Here is a 25,004-nt window from a genome sequence, read left to right on the forward strand (position 1 = left end):
GAGCTAATACAGCTATAGGCCTTAGTCTATTTTTCATGACCATAATGAAATACTTCTTTATAAAGAAAAGGCCTATGGTTTTTGAGGTGGGGTGCAAGGTCAGTGGCCCTTGTGTAGTGATACCTCTCCTGCCAACAGAGTCCCAAGGTGGTGCAGTTTCACGTGTTTAGGATCAGGGAACACATGTGTGTATCTGCCTGACCTGTCATCCTTCTAATAATGCTACCAGATTCCCCTCCCAGGGGCTCCACCTTTCTAATCCTAATCCCTCCATCTCTCAGCCCCACAATCAGCTTGAATTTCTGCCGTCTCCCTGCCTCACAATGGTGGTTAGATTGCAGCACATGAATCCCTGGAGGACACTCAAGCCATATGTAAACCACATCACTATAACTCATGCAAGATGATAAACTCCCGGGTGAAAGCTGTCATTCATTTCTGCATTACAGAATTCAGAATCTTTGACCACTACAGGAATGAAATGAAAAAAACTGCAGAGTGAACAAATGAATATGTGATCCTTCAGTTTTTATGGCTATGGAGTCAAAAGTGAAGTTTAATGCTGCCTTGGGGATAGGTGTTTGCCTTAGTGGTTAAGACATCACTCTGCATGCCTACATCCCAGAAAGGAGTGCCAGGGTTCAAGTTCACACTCCATTCTGAATCCCAGCTTCCTGCTGGTGTGTTCCTTTGGAGGCAGCAGTGATGACTCAAAGACTTGGGTCCCTGCCACTCACATAAGAGACGTGGACTGAGTTCCTGGCCTTTATCCCAGCTCAGCCCCAACTATTGCAGCCATTTGGGGACTGAACCAATGAATCAGGGGATCTCTCTCTCTCTCTCCTTTTCAAGAAAATAAAACACAATTTTTTGAGGGGTAAATGCTTTTTATCTTTCCTTAAGTTTGATTTAAGTGTACTAAAACCTAACCAGTAAATCAGGGGATCTCTCTCTCTCTCTCCTTTTCAAGAAAATAAAACACAATTTTTTGAGGGGTAAATGCTTTTTATTTTTCCTTAAGTTTGACTTAAGTGTACTAAAACCTAACAATGTTAATTAAGTAAGTGAAGGGGGTTTCAGCATAGCCATGCCACTTTTTCTACAATGGATCATCTACCTTCCTAGCTAAAACAGTAACCCGAAGTTTGGGGAGATGCCTAATTACATGTTTTCTTTAGGAAGCTCAGTTATTGACAAATGTCTCTCTGTGGTTAAACTTCAACAGAAATGATGTTAGACTTGTTTAGCTCTGTGGTCTCCTCATGCTCCCTCCCATGAGAGCCACACTTCACTTGAAGGCAATGTCTTGGGGCCTAGTACCCCAGACAAAAATGAACGATTTGGCACAAATACCAGTGTCTGGTAAAGATGGCTGTAAGCACCACAGCGTCCTGCCAAGGCCTTTATTGTGATCACCTATGGACACAAACTTGGTCGATTATGGTGACCTATTCCTAAACACGTTTTTGTTGCTTAACAACATCGGCCTACAATGTTGGATTTGTGTTCTTTCTGGAAAATTGGCACGTTTACAAAGTGACATTTAATTTTTGGGGGGTCAGTTATCTAAAACTCAGAATCTAAAACATTGCTCTTTAAATTTATACGTGAAAATGTCAGAGTTTTCTTTAGTGTAATGCTTCTAATATCTTTAAAATTTTCTCATCTTCCTCCTGCAATTTTTTTCTCCTTACATAGGGAATACAGACATATCTAATGTTCTGGTTGAATCTAAAAGATAATGCAAGCAGTGGCACAATATGGTAGATTTCCTGACCATTGTCCTATCTCTCTTCCCCCTGCTATGTTACCCATTTTGTGAGTGTAGGAAATTCAATATATTGCTGTTATCTATTTTCTATCTTCATCCAGATACTTCCTATTTTCAGGCTCACAATGGGTTTCTGCCAAAAATATCTTTTCATGATAAGCCTGGCTGGAAGAATCTATGGGTAAAATAAATCTGTGGGTAAATGGGAAATCCTGTAGAAACAAAATCTGTCAAACTGAATTTTTGTTAGCAAACATTTAGCAAGACCTAGATTATAATCCTACAAAATAAAAGGTTAAATTTGTGTATTTCTACCATCTTTGGACCTTAATTTCATTTTCTTATCTGAGTTAGAAGGGGAAAAATAGTGTTTTAGTTTCAAGTGTATTTTATGCATTAAGCAGCAGGTGGTTCCTACCTCTGGGCCACAAATATGCCAGTATATTTTCCACTTGCATCGTCCCAGTCTGTTTAAGTGAAGAAACTTGAGCAAGTGTTATTGTAAACACTGAACAGTGGTGCTGCCATCATCTTTCCATGTGCATTGCCCCGACTTCTCAAACTTGTCCCCTTGGTGAATAGCCAAAATGGAGAGGAGGGATGGATTTGTTCTTTTCCTCTGAGTGGTGGCAGCCTGGAAGACAAAGCAGTAGAGTGCAGAATAGAACTGACATGACTGCTGTGACTGGGAAATTAGATCATAACCAGTCTTGGATACTGAGATTCTAATGGCCCAAGATCCACACAGTTTGGAGATGCTGGCGGGAGCAGCCCAGACCCTCCCTGGAGGGCTCTTGGTGTCAACAAGAACAGCCAGTGTTCCTGGCCAGCTCCCAGGACTCCGAATGGGGCTATCATTTTTGTTTGCTTTGTAAATATCTTAATGGGAAGTGGTTCAACACCACCTATGGGTTAATCTGAAGGGTTCTGTTTGGCAGCTGTTACCTCTGTGAACCACATGGCCGCCCCGGGTGGAGAAGAGTCAGGCTGACTGTTAACTACCCCGTGCCAGGTGGAGGCATCTTCTTTGGTTATTGGATTTACTCACTGGCAGGAAGCACCTTGTTATCTTTTATTTTTAGTCCTTTCCTCCTGGGAGGGCAAGGGTGTTATTTTCAGATCCAATGGTGTTTTTCACTCTAAGGCAGGGCAGTTATTTAAATTACTATCAATACCATAAAGCATTCATCTTTCGCCTACACTTAACTTGTTTTCATGGAATCTGCAATCTAGTGTTAAGAATGATAATGTAGTGATGGAGGTAGAGGAGGATATAGTTGCCAGAAGAAGAATCTAGAATGTCAGCCTTCAGGGTGGGGCAAGCTGCAACCTTATTTTCACCTGAGAGCTAAGTCACAGGATAGTGAGTTTTTGAAGACTCTGTTGTGCTCTTCCCTCAGTTTCCCCTCCCCAGGCCCAAGTGTGGCTCTTCTTGACCAAAGGTTAAGAATGCATTCCTGTGGGGGCAACATTTTGGTGCAGTGGATTCAACTGCTGGTTGTATACTATATCAGTGTGCTACCTTAAGTCTGGTTCCTCTGCTTCCTGTCTAGCTCCCTGCTAACGTGTCTGCAAATATAGCCAAAGATGGCCTAAGTGCTCAGGCCCCTGCCAGCCAGGTGGGAGACCAGGATGGATTTCTGTACTTCTGGCTTCAGCCTGGTCCAGACTTGGCTGTTGTGGCTGTTTGGGGCATGAATCACTGCATAGAATCAGTCTTTGTCTGTTTGTCTCTGTTTCTCTCTCTGCCTTTCACATAAGAAAGAGAAGTAGATCTTAAGAGAGACAGAGACAGGCACTGACTGAATTCCTGGGTGATGGGACCAAGCCATTGCTTTCCAGATCTGTATCTGCTGACCTTGGCCTTTTGTTCTTTCCTTGTTAGATTTCAGGCAAGGTTGGGTGGTTTTACAAAGCAGGTTAGGGAAGTCCCTGAATGGACTGAGTTTTCAAATGCCCCATTTGTAAAAATGAAGTAAGTCCAGATGATTCTGTAGGTTTTGGCAGAAATATCTAGCTGCAGCTTCCCTCCGCGGAACAGGGCAGGTCTGCTTCTACACCTTGTTCTTTCCTGTGGGATTTACACACCTATTAATAGGGCTTCCTGGTAGTTGTGAGCAGGGATCCTGCGGCTCACGAGATCTGCGACTTCTGAGAAGAACTTCATGAAATTATTTTCTCCGGCCCTCAATCTTGTCATCTTTAAATGGAAGATCAAACAGCATAATCTCTGCCTCACCAAGTCGCAGAATGTTAAATAACATATACAAAGTACATAGCATTCTGTCTGACACATAAAAAGCACTCCTAATTAGTAGTAAAACCTGGAGTTGTTGTTATCTGTGATGTGTGTTCCTTTCTTTATGTAATCCTTGGTGTTATGCACATTTTTTTCCCTGAAGTATTGATTTTGAAGTCTGTGATTCATAACCCTTTAAAACTTAGTGTTAGGGTGGGCACTTGTTGTAGGTGATAATACAGCTTCATGTGCCCTCTCTCCATGTTGGTAGTGCCTAAACGCAAGTTCTGGCTCTGTTCCCTGATTCCAGCCTCCTGCTATTGCACACCCTGAGACACAGGTGAGGGCTCAAGTAGTTCTTGGCTCTCAGTTTTGGCCTGGCCCAACCTTGGCTATTGCAGGTATTTGGAAAGGAAATCATTAGATGAGAGATCTGTCTGTCTTCCTTCCAAATTAAAACAAACAAATAAATGAATAAATAAGCTAGTGTTAAATTGAGAACAATTTGGACATAAAACTAAATAGCAATAAAGGAACATAATCCACTGAATAAAATAAGAACTAATAAATTCTCTTTGATAAAAGGAAAAAGGGAAGGGATATAGTAAGCTCTCCTTATAACAAAATGTGAAATAATAAATGTAGGATGGGATGATGGAAACGTAAAATCGCCATTTGTCAGCTACCAAAATAACAATTTCAGGCAAGAATCACAAATGGATGCTGTAATTAGTAGGTAAAAACTTGAGGAGCAGAAAGCTATTTGCTTAGTCTCTAGGCCAATCGCTGTAAGCTGCTTACTTGCCAAAGGTCAGGAGGACCCCTGGGGGAAGCCAGTTTAACCAAGGGATCAACATGTGCAGTGTATGCCTGCTAATATGGGGGCACTGAGAAGACAACATCCCTTCTGTGGAGTTCCTGCCAAAATGCATAGCCTGAACATAACTACGAGGAAACAGAAGACAACCCCAAATGGAGAGTCTTGTGCAGAACATGGCCATGGGCTTCAAGATGCAACATGGGGGAAGACTGAGGAACTCTTAAAAGAGATTAAGTCTGTAGAGTGGATAGCACTATCATATCAATGCAATGTTCCCTGATGCTGATATAAGATAATGTCTCCATTTTAGTGAAAAGATTTACTTATGTGCTTAAAAGGCGGGGGTAGGGTGGGGGGAGAGAGAGAATCATTCATGCACTGGTTTATTTCTCAAATGCCCACACACCCAGGACTATTCCAGATTGAAGCCAGAGCAAAGGATTTCATCGGGGTCTCCTATTTGGATGACAGGAACCTGAGTACTTGGGCCATCATCTACCTCCTCACAGGGCATTCATTAGCAGGAAACTGAATTGGAAACAGAGATGATACTCAATTCCAGGTCATCTGATAATGACTGGGCATTTCAGCCAGCAGCTTGACCCACTAAACCACAGCACCTGTCCAGGAGACACATTTAAAGGTGTTCAGTATCTCTTTGTAGGATTAGTGAATGATGGGGGATGCTGAGGAGCTTATACAACATTCATCACACACATGGTTCTTATAATCCTACTAAATTTTGAGACTTGCCACAAATTGAAAACTTGAGTGTGTTGAGCTTCTTAAATAAAATATTTATTTTTATGTATTTGAAAGGCAAAGTGACAGGGAAAGAGAGAGACCTGTGATTCACTTTACAAATATTTGCAACAACTAGAACTGGATCAGGCTGAAGCCCGGAGCCAGAAACTTCATCTGGGTCTGCTACGTAGATGACAGGGCCATTTTCAGCTGCTTTCCCAGCAGCTTGGATGAGAAGTGTAGTAACAGGTACTTAAGTGAGTACTTGGACATGGGATGCCAGTGTCTAAAGCAACTGTTTAATGTACTGTACCACAACACTGGCCCCGATAGTATAGTCGTGATATTAGTTCATAGACGCAAGGCAGGTAAGAAAAAGGTCAGAGATGTCACTCATTAAAAATCCCAGTATGATTGTATAATTATTCAGAATAGTTCAGTAACAGTGGTACTGCAGACTGAGCACAAACTCCGTCCCTGAGACACGTATTTTTTTTCCTGATGTAACTAGTAACAGGTACCCAGATTGCACAAGTTTCTGCTTTCTGGTCTAGAAAGTGGTACCACTTGGAAGACCCATGCCACTAGCCCTGGCAGGGGATGCTGTGAAACAGGCCAGCCAAGCCCTCATCAGCACAGTGCCTTCCCTAAAGGAAGCTGCTTCTGTCACCATTGCAGGGCCTATCAGTGCCCTAGTTGCACAGAAAACATTGCTTGGCTGTGCTGACAGTTCCCTTCTGTACAACTGAGTTTTTGATTTTGTCCCCAGGCCCAGCTTTCTCTCAGCTCCCTTGCTGACAAAGAACTGAAGCAAGCTTTCTGGGTGGCCCTTGGTCGCATGTCCTCTTCCCCCTCCCCCCAAAAGGCAAGCATTCTTAGCAGACTGAAGGCAGCTTTCTGCTTCTACCTTACACTCGTGCAATAAAGCATTGGAAGAGAAGAGAAAGAGAAAGACACCAGAAAGCAAGAAGTGGCAAATTAAGACCGTGTAGGCTCACGGGTGGGGAAAAGCAATGAGGCAAACAAACATGATCAAATGTAAAGGGCTTCTTGGGATTTGGGAAGTTAGCCGAAGTATATAAATCTATCTAGGGGTAACTTAGAACCATGGCATCATGAAACATTGATTAGCTTTTCAGAGCCTTTCTAATGAATTTATCCTTAAGCCATGCTCTAAAGCTTAACATAACTGTCTATTTCAGAGCAAACAAATGTCTGTATATTTAAGTAAAACTTGCAAATTCAACTCCTTCAGCAATGATACTGAATAGGGGGATTCCAGTGTATATAGTAACCAAGCATCTGAACTTCCTGAGAAAAGTGGGAGCTGTGAGATGATTTCCTTGTGCTTCTCCTTTAGAGCCTCCGAAGGTGGTGGTCTTACTTTGCATCATTTTTTTCTCTTCCCCTGTGCTGTTTGCATTTCCTTTATATCATGTATTAATGCCCATGAATAATGTGTTCCCTTTTTAGAAAGAATGAAATTCCAATTAAAGTAATAATGAGGGACCTCCACTTTTTTTTGCTCCCAAGATGACAAAAGTTTAAAAAGATTGCTTAGTGTGTAGAATTATGCATTGAATTAATTTAGTGAGCTACTAGTTGCCCATGTGAAGAAACTGGGAACAACTTCAGTATTCACAAATAAGGTCAGTTGAATTATTTATGACAAAATGGAATGAAATACTGCATAGCCATAAGGATGAGGAGATACTTACATATTTGTACATGTGTACATTATGTGCTCAAAAATATACAGGAATATTATGAGTCATTGCTTTTGAAAATGTTTATTCTAGGCACAGAAAATTATCTGACAGGATATACACCAGGTTTTTATTATATCCAAGGGTATTAGAAATTATGACTGATCAATATTTTTTTCTCCTTGGATAGCTTATAAGGTTCAACAGTGAGCATATATTATTTTTAATCATAAAAAATAATAATTTTAATTGAAAAAGGAAAAGGGCAAGAATTTTTCCAACAGTTCATTTACTCAAAATGTTAGGTAGAAAGGCAAATATTACTACGATTTCATTGATTAATGATTCTTGGATGTTTTCATATATTGGAAATTCAGAGCATTTTTATCAGGTGAAGAACAAAGAAGAAAAGGCGAGACTGCTGAGCACAGTGCTAGGAAGAGCTGTGGTAGCTCAGAAACGCAAGTGGAGGTGGTGCTGGCTCTGTGTAATTACCCACCCTGGCCACCCCCAATCAAAGTTCAGTAAAGCTCATCTTCAGGAGTGACTCACAGATATTTTGAATAATTAGGATATGGCACCATATAAATCTATTTTAGAACCAAGCTTTCAGGGTGGCTCTGATTAATGTGTGAATAGATCAGGCAGACCTCTGTTTTCCCTAGCGCAGTGTGGGATAGGGGTTGGGAGAGGGAATGGCTTTTGGGGGAAACTGCCTGACCTACAGAGTAAGGATGCAATGGCCAACTGGACAAGGGAGGAGATAGCATTCAACAGCATGGAAATAAGAGTATATCCATCAGAGGTCCATAAATGCTTCCCAAAAGTGTGGTCATGGTGATGGTGAGCAGCAAACAAAACATTCCAAACATCTTGACTTTCTAAGTCTTTGTAATAAATGCTTGGTAATATCTATACCTTTGGGGTGTCTTGAACTTTACATGACAATCTGTGTTCTTAAAATGTTGAAGTACCTTCCAGTCCTTTATTTTCAGTCTCTATAAGGAAATATATGCAGTCATATGAACAATGCAGTAACACCTGGCTGACACAACTCAGGGAAGGATAGATGCACAGTGACAGCGTCAGGAGATTCAGATCTGGGTGTCCTGCGTTTGCATCTGTAGCATTCTAAGGTCCAATCTTCCCAGAAGAACAACAGAGAATGCCTGAGTGCCAGCTGGTGTGCAACCTACAGCCAGATCACATGGAACTCCTGTCAGCACTTACATCAGTATGAGTCAGACGGTGTCCTCAATGTCATTCTTTCATGTCTTCATTTACCTTTGTAATGGTGAAGATACTGAAACCAGTTCTGAAGATGTTTATGTCCTTTATTATATCTCTTGGTAATAACTTCCAAAGGACAAACTCTGTGACTTGTTTATTTGAATCTTGATTCCCTCCAGGTTCACAGGGCCTACCTATGTTAAAATAGCTGGACCTGCATAGATCTTCTGGGTTGTGATTTAGCTGTTGCATCCTAGGGAGCAAGGAAACGACCTCTTATTATTTATTATGTGCTCCATGTACGCACTACTTCTGTTTATGTTACTAAAGAAGCAGCAGCAAATTGGCTGGGCAATGCTGATTAGCCTTTCTTCTAGAGGCTACCAAGTGAGCTAGGAGTTGGCAGCAAAGAAATATGCCCAAATTTAGAGACAGCAGCAAGCTCCCAGGAGTCAACCCACAATGAATTAGCTGTAACCTCTCCTGTTTTGAAATGAGAATATGCTTTCAAGTATGAACAGCTAATGGATTTCTGTTTGGCCAGAAGCCATTCTTAGATTATAACTGGTGAACAGTAAGATGTAATCTGAAAAAAATTTTATCAAAATTAATAAGAAAGGATTCCAAATAGTTTCCATGAAGTGTAGAAAACGGGAGACTTAAAGGGTAGCCAGTTGTGTCTGCCCTCTCCTCCAAGAAAGAAGTTGCTGATTCTAATGTTGAGGTAGACCAGGGCTGGTCTGGAGACAAGCTTGCAAGTCACAGCCTCAAGGAGCACCTTGCTCCCTCTGCTCTTGAGCCTGTGTGTAATTTGATCTCCTGGATTTATCAATCAACTAGTCAGGGGCAAAGTGGAGCCCAGATGGTCCCAGGCATTGGGTGATCACACACTGGCAGGCTCCTCTTTAAATATGACTCTCCTGAGTTTGGTTGGTGAAACTCGTCTTCCCCTAAAACCATCATCCCTCAGTGAACTGACAAATTGAATTTTGGAGCCTGGGAAGCTGAGGCCCAGTGCCTGGACTACGGTGACTTCACCTGGTGCCGCCAGCACGGCATGACGGAGCCAGCTGGCCTGGTGGATCTTCTGCCCAAGAAGGGAACAGCAGGGGTGGGGGTGGGAGGCTTTCTCAGCAGCCGGCTACTCGGGAGCCAGCCCCTCCCCACCACCCCCTGCCTTGCTTCCGGTCACACTGGGATCATGCTGGGTTTAAGAAGAGGGGATGAGTAGTGAGTTTCTTGCTGCGGGTTTGCAGGACAGATGTCCCACGGAAAGGTTTTCTCTGGTGACTGAGAGGTTCTGTTCCCCAGTAACATGCATTTGAATGCACCGACTTGGGGGAAGCAGCCCACCCTGCAGGCAATCTGCTGCAGACTTAGGTCAGGCCCCTGAGAGGCCTAGGAAGATGGGTGAATTACACAGAGAAGAGAAAGCTACCTCCCCTGCATGACCGGATGCCCTGCTTCTGTGGTTTAAGCATGTGATTCCTGACAGAGGCCAAGGCCAGTGCTATTGTAAAACTTTTCCCTGCAGATTCAGAAGATAATATCACATTTTAAAAATGATTATTTTCATCTTGTTGTCTAATATCTGATCACATCAGAATTTCTCAGTTGTTCTGTGGATGCCCTTTTGTACCTCTATATTCAACCCAGGATCTCTCCAGTCTAGCCAGGACACTGCATTGTGTCATGTTGTTATGTCAATGAATCTTTTTTTTTAAATTGCATTCCATTTTATGACATCTTTTCATAGACTCTGAGGCTCCCCCATCTCCTCCCCATATCCTCCCCCCCATGGTGGACCACTCCACCCTATTGCAGCATTGCAGTTCATATCCATTCATGCTTCTTTCATTGCAAGCATGTACCATGCATAGAGTCCAGCATCTTATTGTCCAGATAAATTCAACAGTTTCTTGGGGAGACCATCTCTGGTCTAAAATCAGAGCAGGCAGAATATCGTCCCACTGAATCTCTTTTAATACAGAATTGTCCCTGTATCCAGGACACTGGCTTTGTAACAGACTAGGGCAATGATGTCATAAATTAGCTCAGCTTCTGCACCCCTCTGCTTGCTTTCTTTTGTACCTGTATTCTGCGTGTTCCTTCTGTGCTCTGTCTGTGTTTTACATGAACTATATAAGACAAATCTAAAACCTTAGTATGAATCCATTTAAATGATTTTCACCAAAAGTGAGGAAAAATACATTGTAGGTGACGTTTTTATGCAGCATTGCACATTATAAGACATTGGTGCCCTGGATATGAATGAAGCACTGAAAATGGAGCACTGGATGTAAATGATGAAGTTCAGTTTCACTGATGTACAGGGTTCCTCTTGTCCCAAAACTATCTGGGCACCATCTGAATGCCCTGTTCCCCTCCAGCTGTTTGTCTGATGGCTTGATATGCAGTGGGCAGTCCTTGCCTGAGTAAGTCATTTCCTTCTCACGTCTCCTTTTCTGCACTCGGTGCGTCTGTCCTCCCTGCTTGCTAGGTGGGGTATGAAGCAGCTTTCGGATCCTTATTTCCCTCCTCTGTGAACGTGAGCATCAGAACAGAAACAGTGCACGTGTCAGCGGTCCTCCCGGGATGAGTGTAGAGGCGTGCTTTGCCTGCTTGCTGGTTGATGTCTGTGTGAGTAAAGTCAGAGCAGGCTTTTTATGATTCCCATGCTCTCTCCTTATTGAGCGGAAGAGGGAGTGGCAGATTGCAGAATGTGCTCAGCTCGCCAGTCTCATGCCCCTGAGGCCAAGAAGTAAATAAAAGAGAAGTTGTTAAAAAGCAGTTTAGGCAGTTGGAAGAAAGTTTGAAAGAAAATTGACATACTATTTTTTAAATAAAGTATGTGGGGATTTGTTTTGAATAAAGACTTCTCAGATCGATGTTTGCAAAGTTATGTTCTGAGAGCCAGTAGCCTTACAACATGCTCTCTGGGAGAAGGGCTCACAGTTAAAATGATGTCTAAGAAATGTTTCCTATTCTTGTTCTCTCTTGGAGTTTCTTTATGCATATTATGCATAAAATGGATGCATATTAATACAAATTAAGGTTTCTGGGAAGCCTCTTAGGAAACTGTTCAATCAAGTTTTTTTTTTAAAGTCTATTTGCCTATAGTAACTACTCTCCCAAATCTATCCATACCCTACCTTGTTTAAACCAAGCAACACATACGAACATTACATTGAGCTGCCTTAGAGTCTTCCCAAGGCTTGGATGAGGAGAGGGTCTAACTGATGAGCTAACCCCTGGAGAGTAGGTGATGTCCATCACAGGCCTTTGTGTCAAGGAAAGCCACATAGCTGCAGAAGTGTTCATAAGAGTTTCCTTTGTTATTTGGGGCAGGAAAGGCAGCTGTTGGCTGATGTAGCAGTCATTTGACATTCAAACTCCTTCCTGGGTTTTCTGCCAAAGCATATGGAATCTACCTGCCCAGCAGATACTCCAAAGCTGCTGTAAGTGAGTCCCTTGGGCTGCTGCCCAAAGGCAAAAGCACACAGAGGGCATCATGGCTCAGAGGAGGGGCAGGAGATGGGGAGTCAAATGTGGGTCAAGGTCTTAGCTTTTCATCAGGAATTTGCCATGATACCAAGCTACTCTGATCCCCAGCTTCTGAATCTATATAACAGATATGGTTAAAATGCCCAACACAAATGATAGATATGGGATAGCATTTTTAGGAACTACAAAGTGCTATGTAAAAGCTAGTTAGTTGAATTTTAATGATGAGAATATTACTAATCTACATAAACTCCTGCTTTGGTAGTTCAATACTCATTCTTTTTTCAACTTGTCGAATATTTGTTCAGCATGTACTATGCACCAGACACTGGACTAGGTGCTGAGAAGAAGTAGCAAATATTTCAGTCCCTGACTTCACAGAGCTTATGTTCTATTCAGGGAGAAAAAACAATCAAAAATAGAAACAAATCAACATACAATTTATAATACCCTATGCTGCTCAAATATCAATGTGATATTTTTAAATGGATATGATGCTTATAATCTGTAAGTAAATACATTTGATAAGTAATATCCAGTAGGCTAGCATTGTAGCTCAGCAGGCTAAGCTGCCATCTAGAATGCTCACATTACATAGCAGAATGGTTCGAGTCCCAGCTGCTTTGCTTCCTATTCATCTCTTTATGTGCCCAGGAAAGCAGTAGAAGATTGCCCAGTTACTTGAGCCTCTGTCACCTACATAAGAGACTCTGATGGAATTCCAGACTCCTGGCTTCAGCCTGCACCAGCTCTGGCCTTTGTACCCATTTGGAAAGAGAGCCAGCAGATATGTTGATCTTTTTATCACTCTGTCTGTCCAATAAATAAATCTTTAGCCAAAAAAATAGGCAGTGTCCATGGATAGTTCGCATACGTTGAAAAGAATTTGTCAGTTTAAGAAATAAGATTGGGGCCCAGTGTGGTGGCCTAGCGGCTAAATTGCTCATCTTGCCTATGCCGGGATCCCATATGGGTGCCAGTTCTAATCCTGGCGGCCCCATTTCCCATCCAGCTCCCTGCCTGTGGCCTGGGAAAGCAGTCGAGGACGGCTCAAAGCCTTGGGACCCTGCACCTGCATGGGAGACCCAGAAAAGGTTCTGGGCCCCTGGCTTTGGATTGGTGCAGTTCCGGCCATTGTGACCTCTTGGGGAGTGAGCCATCAGATGGAAGATCTTCCTCTCTGTTTCTCCTTCTCTCTGTATATCTGACTTCGCAATAAGAATAAGTGAATCTTAAAAAAAAAAAAAAAGAGTAAGATTGGTAACGCGAGAAATAGAAGAACTCATAGGAATAATTGATCTCAATCCTTCAATCCTCAGAACAGTAGAATTTACCCACAGAGCTCTGTGTGTGAGGTGTGTGTAGTGTGTGTGTGTGAAAGAGAGGGAGAGGGGTCATGAGCCTGTGATTGAAGATGTCAAGGAAGAGTTCAGAACTTGGATCTCTCTTCCCTCAGTGAGGTATTCCACTCTGCTGGGTTCTGCCTGAAGGGCATTGTAACCACTGCTCCTGTTTTCACTGTGTGTTGGACTCATACTCTCATAATCATGTTCTAAGATTAGAAACTGAGGATTCAATACACCTGAACTTTCCCAACTTTGTTCATATGAAACTTTAGTATTTAGTTAGATGTTAGTAGGCTATCCCTTTAAATTTCTTGGTCATATTATCTGAATACATGCTGTGTTTTCCTCTGTTTTTCTTTAGTGATCCCTAAGTACACATTGTGATTGTAGATGATTCTCGCAGTAAGGAACAGCTTGAGTTGGTGAGAACCATAGAGCTTCCTTACTCTCTGTATAACCCAGTGCTTCCCAGATTTCTTTGGCTATAGAACACAGGTTAAATTCTTGAGCAATGAGTCTGACTTAGGCATTCTTAGCCTCCCATCAGTTGATTTCTTGCTGAACTCTGTAGAAGCTCAATGGGGCTCACAAACCTGAATTTGATCACAGGATTTAAAAGGGAAGTTTCTCAGCAAACTGTGGCTGAATGACAACACAGACAAGCAGCACCCAGTGGGATGCCTTTTCTTCAGTTGACCATATCCTTTCAAGCAAGGACTATAATATGAAACAATGGATGCTTAAATGGTATATTCTGATACATCTTGGGAGGAAAACAATCTTTCTTTAAATATTCATCTCAAGCCTTCTGAAAATGATGATTATCTTTTTTTTTTTTTAGGCATTCACAAATCCCAAGTTCTCCAAAAGGGTCCCGTGTCTTCGTGGGACATGCAAATAAGGTAGCTGGACTTCTTGGTTGCTAGGTAACAGCATATCCTCTCTTCCAACTGGTACAAGTCTGGAGGCCTGGAACCAGTCACAGCTGCATGATCAGGCCTTCCAAACGTGCAACTCTTAGTGAAATTTGGGCACCTTTGAGACAAAAGCCCAGCTTGCTGAAGAACTTTGGTTCAGTCGAGAGACAGGGAGGTACAGTGAAGAGAGAATCAAAAGCCTGGGAATGTGCTGCTGAGAATAAATGCTAGCTGCTCCCCGAGGTGATTTGTCTGCGCACTCCACTCTCTACAGATGTTACAGCCTCTTTTTGAGTAAGGACCCGAGGTTCTTTGGTAGCACTTTGATATCCTGCTCGAATTCAATATGTGAAATGGAGGCGTCTCTCTGTGACTTGGAGCCCTCAGCAGGCTTTGAAGTCTGATCCAATTTTTGCTGCCTCCTATTTGATGTTGAAAGGATGAAATGAAGAAAATGTACAGTTTTTGCCAGTAACTCTGCTGAGCATATGTAAGATTAAAAAAACAAAATCCTTTGGATGATGTACTTAGAAATGTTAAGTAGATTAATACCTTCCTATAGGTTTTCTTTCTGCTTTCTTAAGGATAAAAATGAATTATAGGTGAAAATCAGCACATAGTTTTCTTTCTTTCTTTCTTTCTTTTTTCCCCCTATTCCAGGCTGTAATTAGTTGAAGAAGGGGCTAGGTTGGCATGTTCAGAGGAAGAAAAAAGTGAATGGAGCAAAAGGTGTTGGGACTTTGCTTCTCTCTGGCCCCTTGGGAGGGCACATCCACTCAGTTTGGTGTGGGATGTGGGCAGTCACACATGTCTCCCATCAACGTGGTCTCTGCCCCTTACAGTCAGGATTAAGGGGTCCTTAAGGCAATGGATGCTGTGGCTTAAAGCTGCTTCGTCAGAGGATACACAGTAACCTTTGCCTTACTGGTCTCTCCAAAGCACTCAGTTGCTGGGACTGATGAGTGCCTTGCTGTTCCTGATCGCCAAGGACTGAGGCCCTGGACAGCCCCTCCAAACCCCGGTAAGAAGGACCGTTTGAATTGCATGCTGCTGCTCCCATTTGCATGTTTGTATACTTTTCAGTGAGTTGTTTGGTCAAGACTGTCTGGAAGACAGGACTCAATTAGACAGTAATAGGATGGAATGTTAGCAAAAAGTGCACATTGGGGAAACCATTATAGGCTGGAAAGCCAAACTTGTATTAAAGGTAGCAGTTTACCGCCTACCCAGGCCACTGGTTTACGTTTCTGAGGGAAGATAATGAGTATCAAAGGCCATCATTTTCTCTTTACTTGTAAGAACCTCAAATTAGGAAATGGTTCTGCAAGTTCGTTCTGTTAAAGGAGAGATAGCAGACCAGCTCTCTGTGGAGCAGAGCGTTCAAGGTCAGCACCCGGTTTTGGGAAAGAACACGGAGTTAAGAGAACAGTCATGCCGTTTTGACAACATGGCTGTTCTTGCCGCAAGATGACCGGCATCTTCCCTCCTGTCTCAGGAAATGTCAGTTTCTGTCCCCTTTTCTAAATTCCTTGCTGTGGAATATGGCAAAAGCTAATTTTGGGCTTGTGTATGGCTGTAATCAGTATTTTTGGAATATAAGATAAAACATGGTTGTAGAAAAATGTTTGTGAATCAGGAAATATTAAGGATGCCATGAACCATTCAAAGGAGAAAATGTTTTTCAAATTACTGATATACTTATGGCTACTTCAACTGTTTTTTTTTTTTTCCTGAAATATGAGGTCTTTCCAAATTTCTTATTAGCATGTGTTTTTAGACAGCAATACAACAGTGATGTGTTGTGATCTTCAGACATGTGTAACTTAAGCTGTTGGAGAGGAAGGGTCCATTATAGCAAAACTTTTTAAATGGGTATACATCAAAATCAAAAAGAACATTTTTCTCACAGCCAGATAGTGTTCAGGAATAAAACCACAATGAGGTGGGGGTAGAAGAAGACAAGAATTTAGGGGAAAGACAGTGTGGAGCAGAATCTATTATGCAAGAATTTGCTTGGTTATTTTTCTCTATCTAAACAATCTCTACCTATGAATAGGCATGTTCAGAGCATTTATATTTAATGTGATTATTGATATATATTGATTTAAACCTATCATCGTGTATGTTATTATTTGTTACATTTGTTCTCTGTCTCTTTTGGCATTCTACATTAAAATACATGCAATTATCAAACAGGAAAATTAAAATATGGATAAGTAGTTACGGCACAGGTTCTAGAGTCAGACCAACCCAGATTCAAAGCTCTGCTGTTGTGTGGAGTATCAGTCAAGTTACATGATGGCTCCTTATGTCTGTTTCTGTGTATACAAAGTGAGGGAAATAAAAAAAAAAAAAAAAAAAAAAACAAAGTGAGGGAAATAGTAGCTCACTTCTCTGAGGGTGAACTGAGGATTGAAGGAGCTAGTGTAAGACAAGGATATAGCATAGTATGTTAAGTTAAGGCTGCAATGTGATGTGTAAATTCACAGGAGTGGTTCAGTAAATGTGAATTGCTGCTGTTATTGGTGTTACATACATGCCAAGTTCATCATATCAAGTATAAACAGGTAGAAAAATTAAATGCTTATTATAAGGACTTAAGTTATGGTTGAATAGGTCAGGCATGTAAAAATACACTGCATTTTAAGTGAAGGACTATTTAGGAGGAAAGAGACTTGTAGGATTTCAATCAGTTTTCCCATCTGTAGAAAAGTGTATCAGTCAGTTAGCTTGCAAATCTGGTTTGTTATAAATGGCACATAGAAGTTTTCCTCCAGTCTGAACAGTTTCCTATGCGGTCTGCCATGTTACCACTGCTTCCCCTTACCCTCTTGCAGACAGCCTCCTATGTGACTTCCTGCCTCCAGTCTTTTCCTCCTTCAGTCTCTCTTATGCACAGACACCTAAGCTTTTCTAAAGCCCGACCTTGACCATGACATGCTTTCCTCCCTATTTGGTGGCTCCCCAGCATGCTGTCATCAGCTCTGAGCTTCTTTGGCACGACCTCCAAGGCTTTCTCTCAGATCCTAATCTTCCTGCCTGGTTCTAATTCCCACTGATGCTTCCTCCTCATTCTGTGCTTTAGAATTTCCAAACATTTTATTCTCCAGGCATGCCTGCTGCATTCTTTCCCTGCATGCAACGTTGTACATGCTGCCCCTTGTGTCCCACTTGACCTTTCCTAGTCTCTCATCAGAATCCTTTCCAGTTCTCAAGATCCACAATGGCTAGCTGCCCTGTACCCTTCCTTTAACTTATCACATAATCCTTGCCACATCCTGCCTGGTATTGTAGTCATTCCCAAGCCTCTTGCAGACTTTAAGTTCCTTGGATCAAATTTTCCCACAAATGAATTCTCTCTTCACACCCTTGCCTCGCTTCCCAAATTAAATCTTGAGCATCTTAAACTGTGATGAAAGGTAGTAGAAATAAGAATAAAAGAAAGCTGTTTGAGTAAATAACACAGAGAAAAGCTTTTACATGTTATTTTTAATAATCCTTGAGCAATAGAATGTCTGTTATTCATCCTCAAATTGGTATCACCTATTAGAGGAATAAATTGAAATAATCCAAGCTGTTTAATTTTGTGGCTGTTGTTTTGGGCAAGAGGGAGAAGGAAAAGCAGCTTAGGCAGGAAAGAACATCACGTATAAGCCACATTTCTCTCTTGACCTGAGAAAGCAACATGGATGAACTGAAAAACAAAAATTTTTCAGATTTGTTTATGTAGAAATAAAAGTATATTCTTAAAAAGACATTTTAGTACATGACACTTTTGAGTATAATTCTTGTTAAATAATCCATTGTTTGCTTCTACTTTTTTTCCTTTTCTTTGTTTTGTTTTTTTTTTTTTTTTTGCATGTGTGGAAGACTGAATAAGGATGCCGTGACTATCACTTCTGCTATTTCTGTGTTTCCATTTTATGTTTTTGAGAAGTTGAGACAGGGCTCTCATCTCCTGACTCCTTCCTCAAAACGCTTGCAGCCGCCAGGACTAAGCCGTGCCTGAAGCTGGGAGCTGGAAATACAACTTATGACTTCCATGTGGGTGGAGGAAATTCAACTACTTGACCCATCACCACTGCTGTCCAGGATCTGCCTTGGCAGCATGGTGGAGTCAGGAATCAAAGTCAGGAATCAACCCAGATTTTTCCAGTAGGGAGTGATATTTCTTTTAAAAGTTTTCTTAAAAGTTTGTCTGTCTATCTATCTATCCATCTATCTAAAGGCAGAGTTACAGAGAGAGAAGGGGAAATAGAAAGAGATCTTTCACCTGCTGATTCATCCCCCAAATGCTGCTGCTGCATTGACTGGGATTGGGACTGGGCCAGGCTGAAGCTAGGAGCTAGGAACTTCCTCAGATTCTCCCAAGTGAGTGCAGGATCCCAAACACTTGAATCATCTTCTGCTAATTTCCCAAGCACATTAACAGGAAGTTAGGTCAGAAGTGGAGCAGCCCAGCTATAAGCCAGCACCCATATGGGATGTTATTGCTGCAGGCAGTTATTTAACCAGCTGTGCCACAGTGCAGTTCCCAAGGGGGCAGAGTCTTAACTTTTAGGCTAAATGCATGACCCCACCTTTTCTTTTCTTTCTTTTTAAAGTAGCATTCCACAGGTTTGCCTTCTACCCTGCCACAAGGACTATAAAGGGATCTTGTCAAGTAGGGCATAAGAAGAAGGTGATAAATATAAAGTTATTCGATTCCTCAGTGTCGGATCCTTCTCTGGAGTCTGTTAACATGGGGTTTGGACAAGGCTGTCCAGAGCCTCTCAGTCCCAGTGTCCGAGAAGTGCCCCTATCTGGCCCAGATGAGCTGAGTCATTACTCATGGAAAGGAAAAAACACAACATACCCAGGAAATGCACAACACAGATTCCTCTGTTACATTATTAACACAGGATTTGCACAGGTCTGATCTGACTTTACTATACATTTATTCTTTAGGCATTAGTTCTGTGTATTTAAACAATGGTTATTAACACTTACTAAGTACCAGAAACTGTCCTGAGCTGCTAATTCTCAACTGTTTTGTAAGACCCATTTTTTTTTGCCTAATTCGTTGTTTTCATATCTGTGTAGTCTGATATTTTCATGAAATACAATGTTTAAAAAGTTATATACAAAACAAGCACACATCTGAATGTTTTGCCAATACCAAATTTATCTTAACTTTTCTAAATTTCTTTAAAGACCTTTTTTGGCAACCAATTACAAGAGTCAGCCCACTGCCAATATATCACTGGTATTCTTACAGGCACATGTGAACAATGTTACTAAATAATACAATTAACCATTCCAGTCCAGATGCTAGCAGAAGAAATAGAAAATAAATAAGCAGTGGCAGGTGTTTAGGTCAGGGGTTAAAATGCTGCTTGGGATACCTACATCCCATATAAAAGGACCTAGATTGGAGTCCTTGCCACTTCCAATTCTAGCTTCCTGCTAGTCCTTGGGAGTCAGAGATGATAGTTCAAATGTTTGGATAGTTGTTACCTGCATCAAGACCTGTATGGAGTTCCTGGCTGTTGCTTTTCACCTGCCCCAGTTTTGGCTGTTGCAAACATTTTAGGAGTGAACTAGTTGATAGAAGATACATGTCTCTGCTTTTCTCTCTTGCTCTCTCCCTCTCTCTACCTTTCAAACAAACAAAAATATATATATATAATTTTTAAAGAAAACAAGTCAGTTTAATGGGATGTTAGGAAAGCTAGTGTTATGAAGGTGAAAAAAAATAACGAGGATGGTTAGGGTGACCCCAGTGAGGAGGGTGGTGCTAGGGGGTGGTTGAATTTTTAAACACAGCAGTTAGGGTGGCTTCATTGAGAATGTGAAATCCGAGTCAAGAGTTGTGGGCAGTGAGCTACTTTGCCATGGGATTTTAAATAGAAAACCATTCTAGGCAAAGGCGCAACCTTAGCAAAGGCCCTGAGGAGACAGCATGCAAGGGATCCATGTGGAGTAGAGAGAAGCCCATGTAACTGCAGCTAAGAAAGCAAAAAGAACCATGGTAGGAAATGAGGAGCAAGATATAGAAGTCAATATTTAGTGCCCTAGCACCCCAAATCATCTGGTCTAGTGGCTCCTGAGATTCTGTGACTCCCATGAGATTCCAGATAGTGCTGATGGTTTTGGTTTTTAATCAGCTAATTAAGTATTGATGGTGTACTCTCATCAAAATGAGGAGCCTATGAGCATTTTCAGCGGAGGAGTGATAGGATCTGAATTGTGGCTTTAAAAAAAGATGTTTTTGTTTATTTGAAAAGCAGAGTTACAGAGAGAAGGAGATACACATCTATCAACTGATTCACTCCCCAAATGACCATAATGACTATAACTGGGCCAGGCCCAAGCCAAGAACCTCAAACTCTGTCTGGGTCTCCCAAATGGGTCACAGAGGCTCAAGTATTTGCATCATCATCTGCTGTTTTCACAGGTGCATTAGCAGACAACCTGATTGCAAGGGCAGTATCTGACTCAAACCAGTGTCCGTATATGATACCAGCATCACTGGAGGTGACTTATCCCTCTGTGCCACAATGCCAGCCCCAGAATTTGAGTTACGTTTTAAAAGTTGCTCCTGCTTTATACCTGATTATTGACCACAGACATCTTTAGGCAAGGAAATGGTGTAGCTGAATGAATTTTCCAGACAGCTAAAAGTTTCTGAAATCTAGGACTGTTTTTTCACTTGGAATGTTCTGAACACAGTTCTCATTTTTATTGTCTCAGGACATGATTGTTAGCAATGATCGCCCCAGGTTGTCACTTAGACCCTTGGAAAACATGGTGAGATGTGGCTATCTGGAATTCAATGGTCTTGGACACTGTGTTTTATAGAAATGTGTCAGGGGTGTTTTTTTTTTTTTCTCCTTTCACAACACAAAGTTGCTGTTTCTTGCTATTGTTAAATATATGTACTTTTCTTCCCCTTCTTTCTTTTTTTTTCTTTTGCTGTGACCCAAAATCTAGTTTTTAATATTGTTTGGCAATAAGAAAAAAGAGGTGGAGAGTACAGGGGGCTCTGAGGAAATCTGAACAGAAGAGCAGGGACTGCCATATATGTGATATCTATTCTAGGCACCTGAAGCTTCTTGGGTATTTGTTTAGAGAAGGGGCCCAGATTTTAGTTGAACTTCTGTGACCGGATTGCCTATCTCTGGGCTTCTTACAATGTCTTATCTATGAGAAATATCCTGCTTAACTTCTCAGCTCCAGGAAGTATACCATAGTCACATTTTTTTTTTAAGATCATAAGATGATTGCATTGCCTGAGACTAACTTCAATGGCACTGGATATTCAATTCTTAGGTTGCTGAAGGGCATGCAGTGTTGTTCCAGCCTCCAAAGAGAGTCACTGTTGACAGAGCTTGGTGTTGGGGTTTGTAAAAGCCACCAGAAAGCATCTGGTGTCTGGGATTGGACTTTAGTAAGCTAATCTAAGATGTTTTCTGGCCTGTCTGCCCTATCGCCGCTGGGCAAATCACACACACTGTCATTCAACCACCTGCTTGTTCAATGTATCAGATTTGTCCTTCTCCTTTCTCAGTGCTCATTGCTAACTTATTGTGAAGTGCAGCAGAACAATAATTGCATCAAATATTGCAGTCATCAGAACATGACATTTGTTTCATTTTTGGAACTTTTACTCCATTTAGTAACCAGGCATCTCAATTTTCCCAGGACTAAAGGGCTCTGTATGTTCAATGTTAACATCAGGACAGTCCCAGGCCAATTGGGACAGGTTAGTCACCCTATCATAATACTGGAGGATTTAACTGGATTTGGCTAAGACCATTTTTGTGTGTGACTTCTGGCAAAGCTGTGTCTTGGATCTGTGCTGTGATTGCCTTGCCCTGGGTGCTTGGAAGGGCTGTGAGCAGCCTGCCAAACAGCCACTCTGTGATCATAAAGGACCCAGATGTCTCCCATTTGACAGGGTGTGTGTGTGTTCCTACAATGACATTGCAAAAGTCACATCTCTCTATCTCTCAGCAAAGCACATGGCAACCAGCCATGCAAGGGAGGAAAAACTACTGGGCATTGTCCTGTACCCGCTTTCATAACCAAATGCCACACACCAGATCCCAAGGCCGCTCTGTCTGCATTTAGAGACAGTCCCTGGAGTCCTGAACCCCTGTTATTTGGGGCCTAGTTGAGCTGAGAATATCTTTTTTTTTTTATGAGCCAAACGTTTATTTATTCATTTCTTGCATTTGAAGTATTCTTCAATGACATCTTTGGCTTGAGATTCTTTGCCATAGTCCTTAACGACTACGCAACTGCAGCCAACCACTTTACGGGGTTTCCCCTCTCGGTCAATTTTACAGAGGCCTACCCATTCTCCAAGTTTCTTGTTGTCATCAACCTTAATGAGGTTGATCTGGTGTTCGGCACACAGGGCCTCTACCAACTTGACATACATGGGCTCATCACAGTTGGATGCTAGCACACAGAGGTGGGCTTGGCGCTTGTCGAAGGCTTTGGTGGCTTCAGGGATGCCATACACGAGGCCGTTGTGGATGAGGGTGGTCTTGAGCACATCTTGCAGAGCAGTGTTCACGTCCATTACACCTCCAACAGCAATGCCTTCCTCGGCCATGGCGGTGGGTTACGAGTGAAGCCGAATCTTGAACGCCTCACCCGGCTCGGTGGCGGCGGCACGGCAGCAGCAGGAAACAAGAATATCTTTTTTTCTGGCCTGGGTTCCATTCAGTTCACCCCAAACCCTTGTCAATAAGGTTTCAGAAAGTCTCATCTCAGGACTTTACTGAGATGCAATGACAAAGGAAGCATAGCTATAGAGAAAAATGCTGTGTCAGCCAGGAGTTGTTACCCACAGACAGGCAACCAAGTCCCCCGGAAGAATGGTTAAACACAGCCTGCTGTGCCCATCTCAGGGTTTCCCAATCTCTGTGCAGCAGGAGAATGAGATTTGCATTTTTTAAAGATTTATATTTTTATTGGAAAGACAGATTTATAGACAGGAGAGACAGAAAAATCTTCCATCTGCTGGCTCACTCCCCAAGTAACTGCAACTGCTATTGCTGAGGTGAGCCAAAGTCAGGAGCTTATTCCAGGTCTCCCATGCGAGTGCAATGTCCCAAAGCTTTCGGCCATCCTCTACTGCTTTCCCAGGCCACAAGCAGGGAGCTGGATGGGAAGTTGGGCAATGGCGACACAAACCGGCACCCATGTGGGATCCTGGTGAATGCAAGGTGAGGATTTATCCACTAGACTAGTGCACTGGGCCTGGGATTTACATTTTTCTCACATTCCCAGGCCCATATGTTGTTACTGTTGATCTGGGGAACTTTTTCCCTTTGGAAAAACATCTTTGACATCTCTGTAACACAACACTGAGTTAGAGAATGTGGGCTTCACCAACGTGACTTTTTGATCATTCATTCAGCAGTCATGGAGGGAGGTTAGAGTCCAACACAATTCTAACATCTTGGTCTTTGCTAATATTTCTTCCCAAAGGTGATTTAGTGACTTCTTGAATTCTGCTGAATCAGTTTCATTAAATTCTCAGGAAGTTGCTAAGAACAAAGATGGGTTGTTCTCAATTTTTTAAATAGTCTAGAAAATGTTTCAACTTTTAAAATCATTAGAAATTATTGCCTTTATAAGTTGTGTATTTTGGGCCTGGCACAGTAGCCTAGCGGCTAAAGTCCTTGCCTTGCATACACTGGGGTGCCGTATGGGTGCCAGTTTGTATCCCAGCAGCCCTGCTTCCCATCCAGCTCCCTGCTTGTGGCCTGTGAAGACAGTCAAGGATGGCCCAAAGTCTTGGGATCCTGTACCCATGTGGAGACTCAGAAAAAGCTCCTGGCTCCTGACTTCGAATTGGCTCAGCTCTGGCTGTTACAGTCACTTGGGGTGTGAATCAGTGAACAGAAGATCTTTCTCTCTCTCCTCCTATCTGTATATCTGACTTTCCAATAAAAAAATAGTAAATCTTTTTTAAGTTGTGTATTTTGTTAACTATACTACCTCTACTTTCCTTATTGCGTAGCAATGTTAAAAAATTATTCTAAACCCTACTAGATCTGAGTAGTTTGCATAACTGGAATATGAGGAGACTTCAAGAAGTTCATGAAAAAATGAATTATAAGTTAAAATTGGTGCAAATGTTTGGAACCCATGCATAGTGTTTTTTTTTAAGTATAATATGCATTTCCCATGAGTTTTTAAAAGACCTTCCTGGGTGGATGTTACCGAGTATGTGTGGCCTGCTGGTTTGCAGAAGAATACTGGTAAGGCCAATGTAAGGAAGGACTTCAGTTTGAGGATTGTGGATATGAGCAAAGGGATGAAAGGATAAAGAAGAGGGGAGGTTATAGTTCTGCTAATCCCAAATTTATTTTCTAACTTAGCCCCATCTATATGAGTTGTGCACCTTTGCTATTTTGCTGGAAAGATGCACAATTTGCTTTTCTCATGTTTCCTCACACTGCCTTTTGGTTTTGCTTCACTTTGTAATTTCTTAGAATGTGAATGGAAGGTTTGAGATAACAAATGTAATCCTGGCCTTGAACTCCTCCAACTCATGCCTCTCTCAAAACCTGGGCTCTCTAAAGGAAGTTTGCAGGATATCTACCATGGAGAGAAGATTCTTCTAGGAGCCCCATTTATCCTGAAATTTGGGGATTAAGATTAAATACCACATGTTTGCCTTAATTTAAGATGATATGATGTTATGTATAACATGTTATGTTTTGAAT

General features: G+C 41.9%; 2 protein-coding genes across 4 annotated transcripts in view; one reads left to right on the forward strand and one right to left on the reverse strand.

Annotated features, from left to right (window-relative positions):
* MYO3B (myosin IIIB) overlaps positions 1–25,004 on the forward strand; it is a 545,106-nt gene that overhangs the window by 382,444 nt on the left and 137,658 nt on the right. For all 3 annotated transcript variants that reach the window (XM_058664616.1, XM_058664615.1, XM_058664617.1), the window contains 2 exons: positions 14,202–14,262; positions 15,217–15,298. In XM_058664616.1, the coding sequence (XP_058520599.1) occupies positions 14,202–14,262; positions 15,217–15,298 (143 nt within the window). The remainder of the gene's footprint in view (positions 1–14,201; positions 14,263–15,216; positions 15,299–25,004) is intronic.
* LOC101534097 (small ribosomal subunit protein eS12-like) lies at positions 22,449–22,909 on the reverse strand. Its single transcript, XM_036493109.2, has one exon. It carries the CDS (start codon positions 22,877–22,879, stop codon positions 22,481–22,483), a length of 399 nt encoding a protein of 132 aa, XP_036349002.2. The 5' UTR covers positions 22,880–22,909; the 3' UTR covers positions 22,449–22,480.

The sequence above is a fragment of the Ochotona princeps genome, chromosome 5, assembly GCF_030435755.1.
Source record: "Ochotona princeps isolate mOchPri1 chromosome 5, mOchPri1.hap1, whole genome shotgun sequence".
In the NCBI taxonomy this organism is placed as follows: Eukaryota; Metazoa; Chordata; class Mammalia; order Lagomorpha; family Ochotonidae; genus Ochotona; species Ochotona princeps.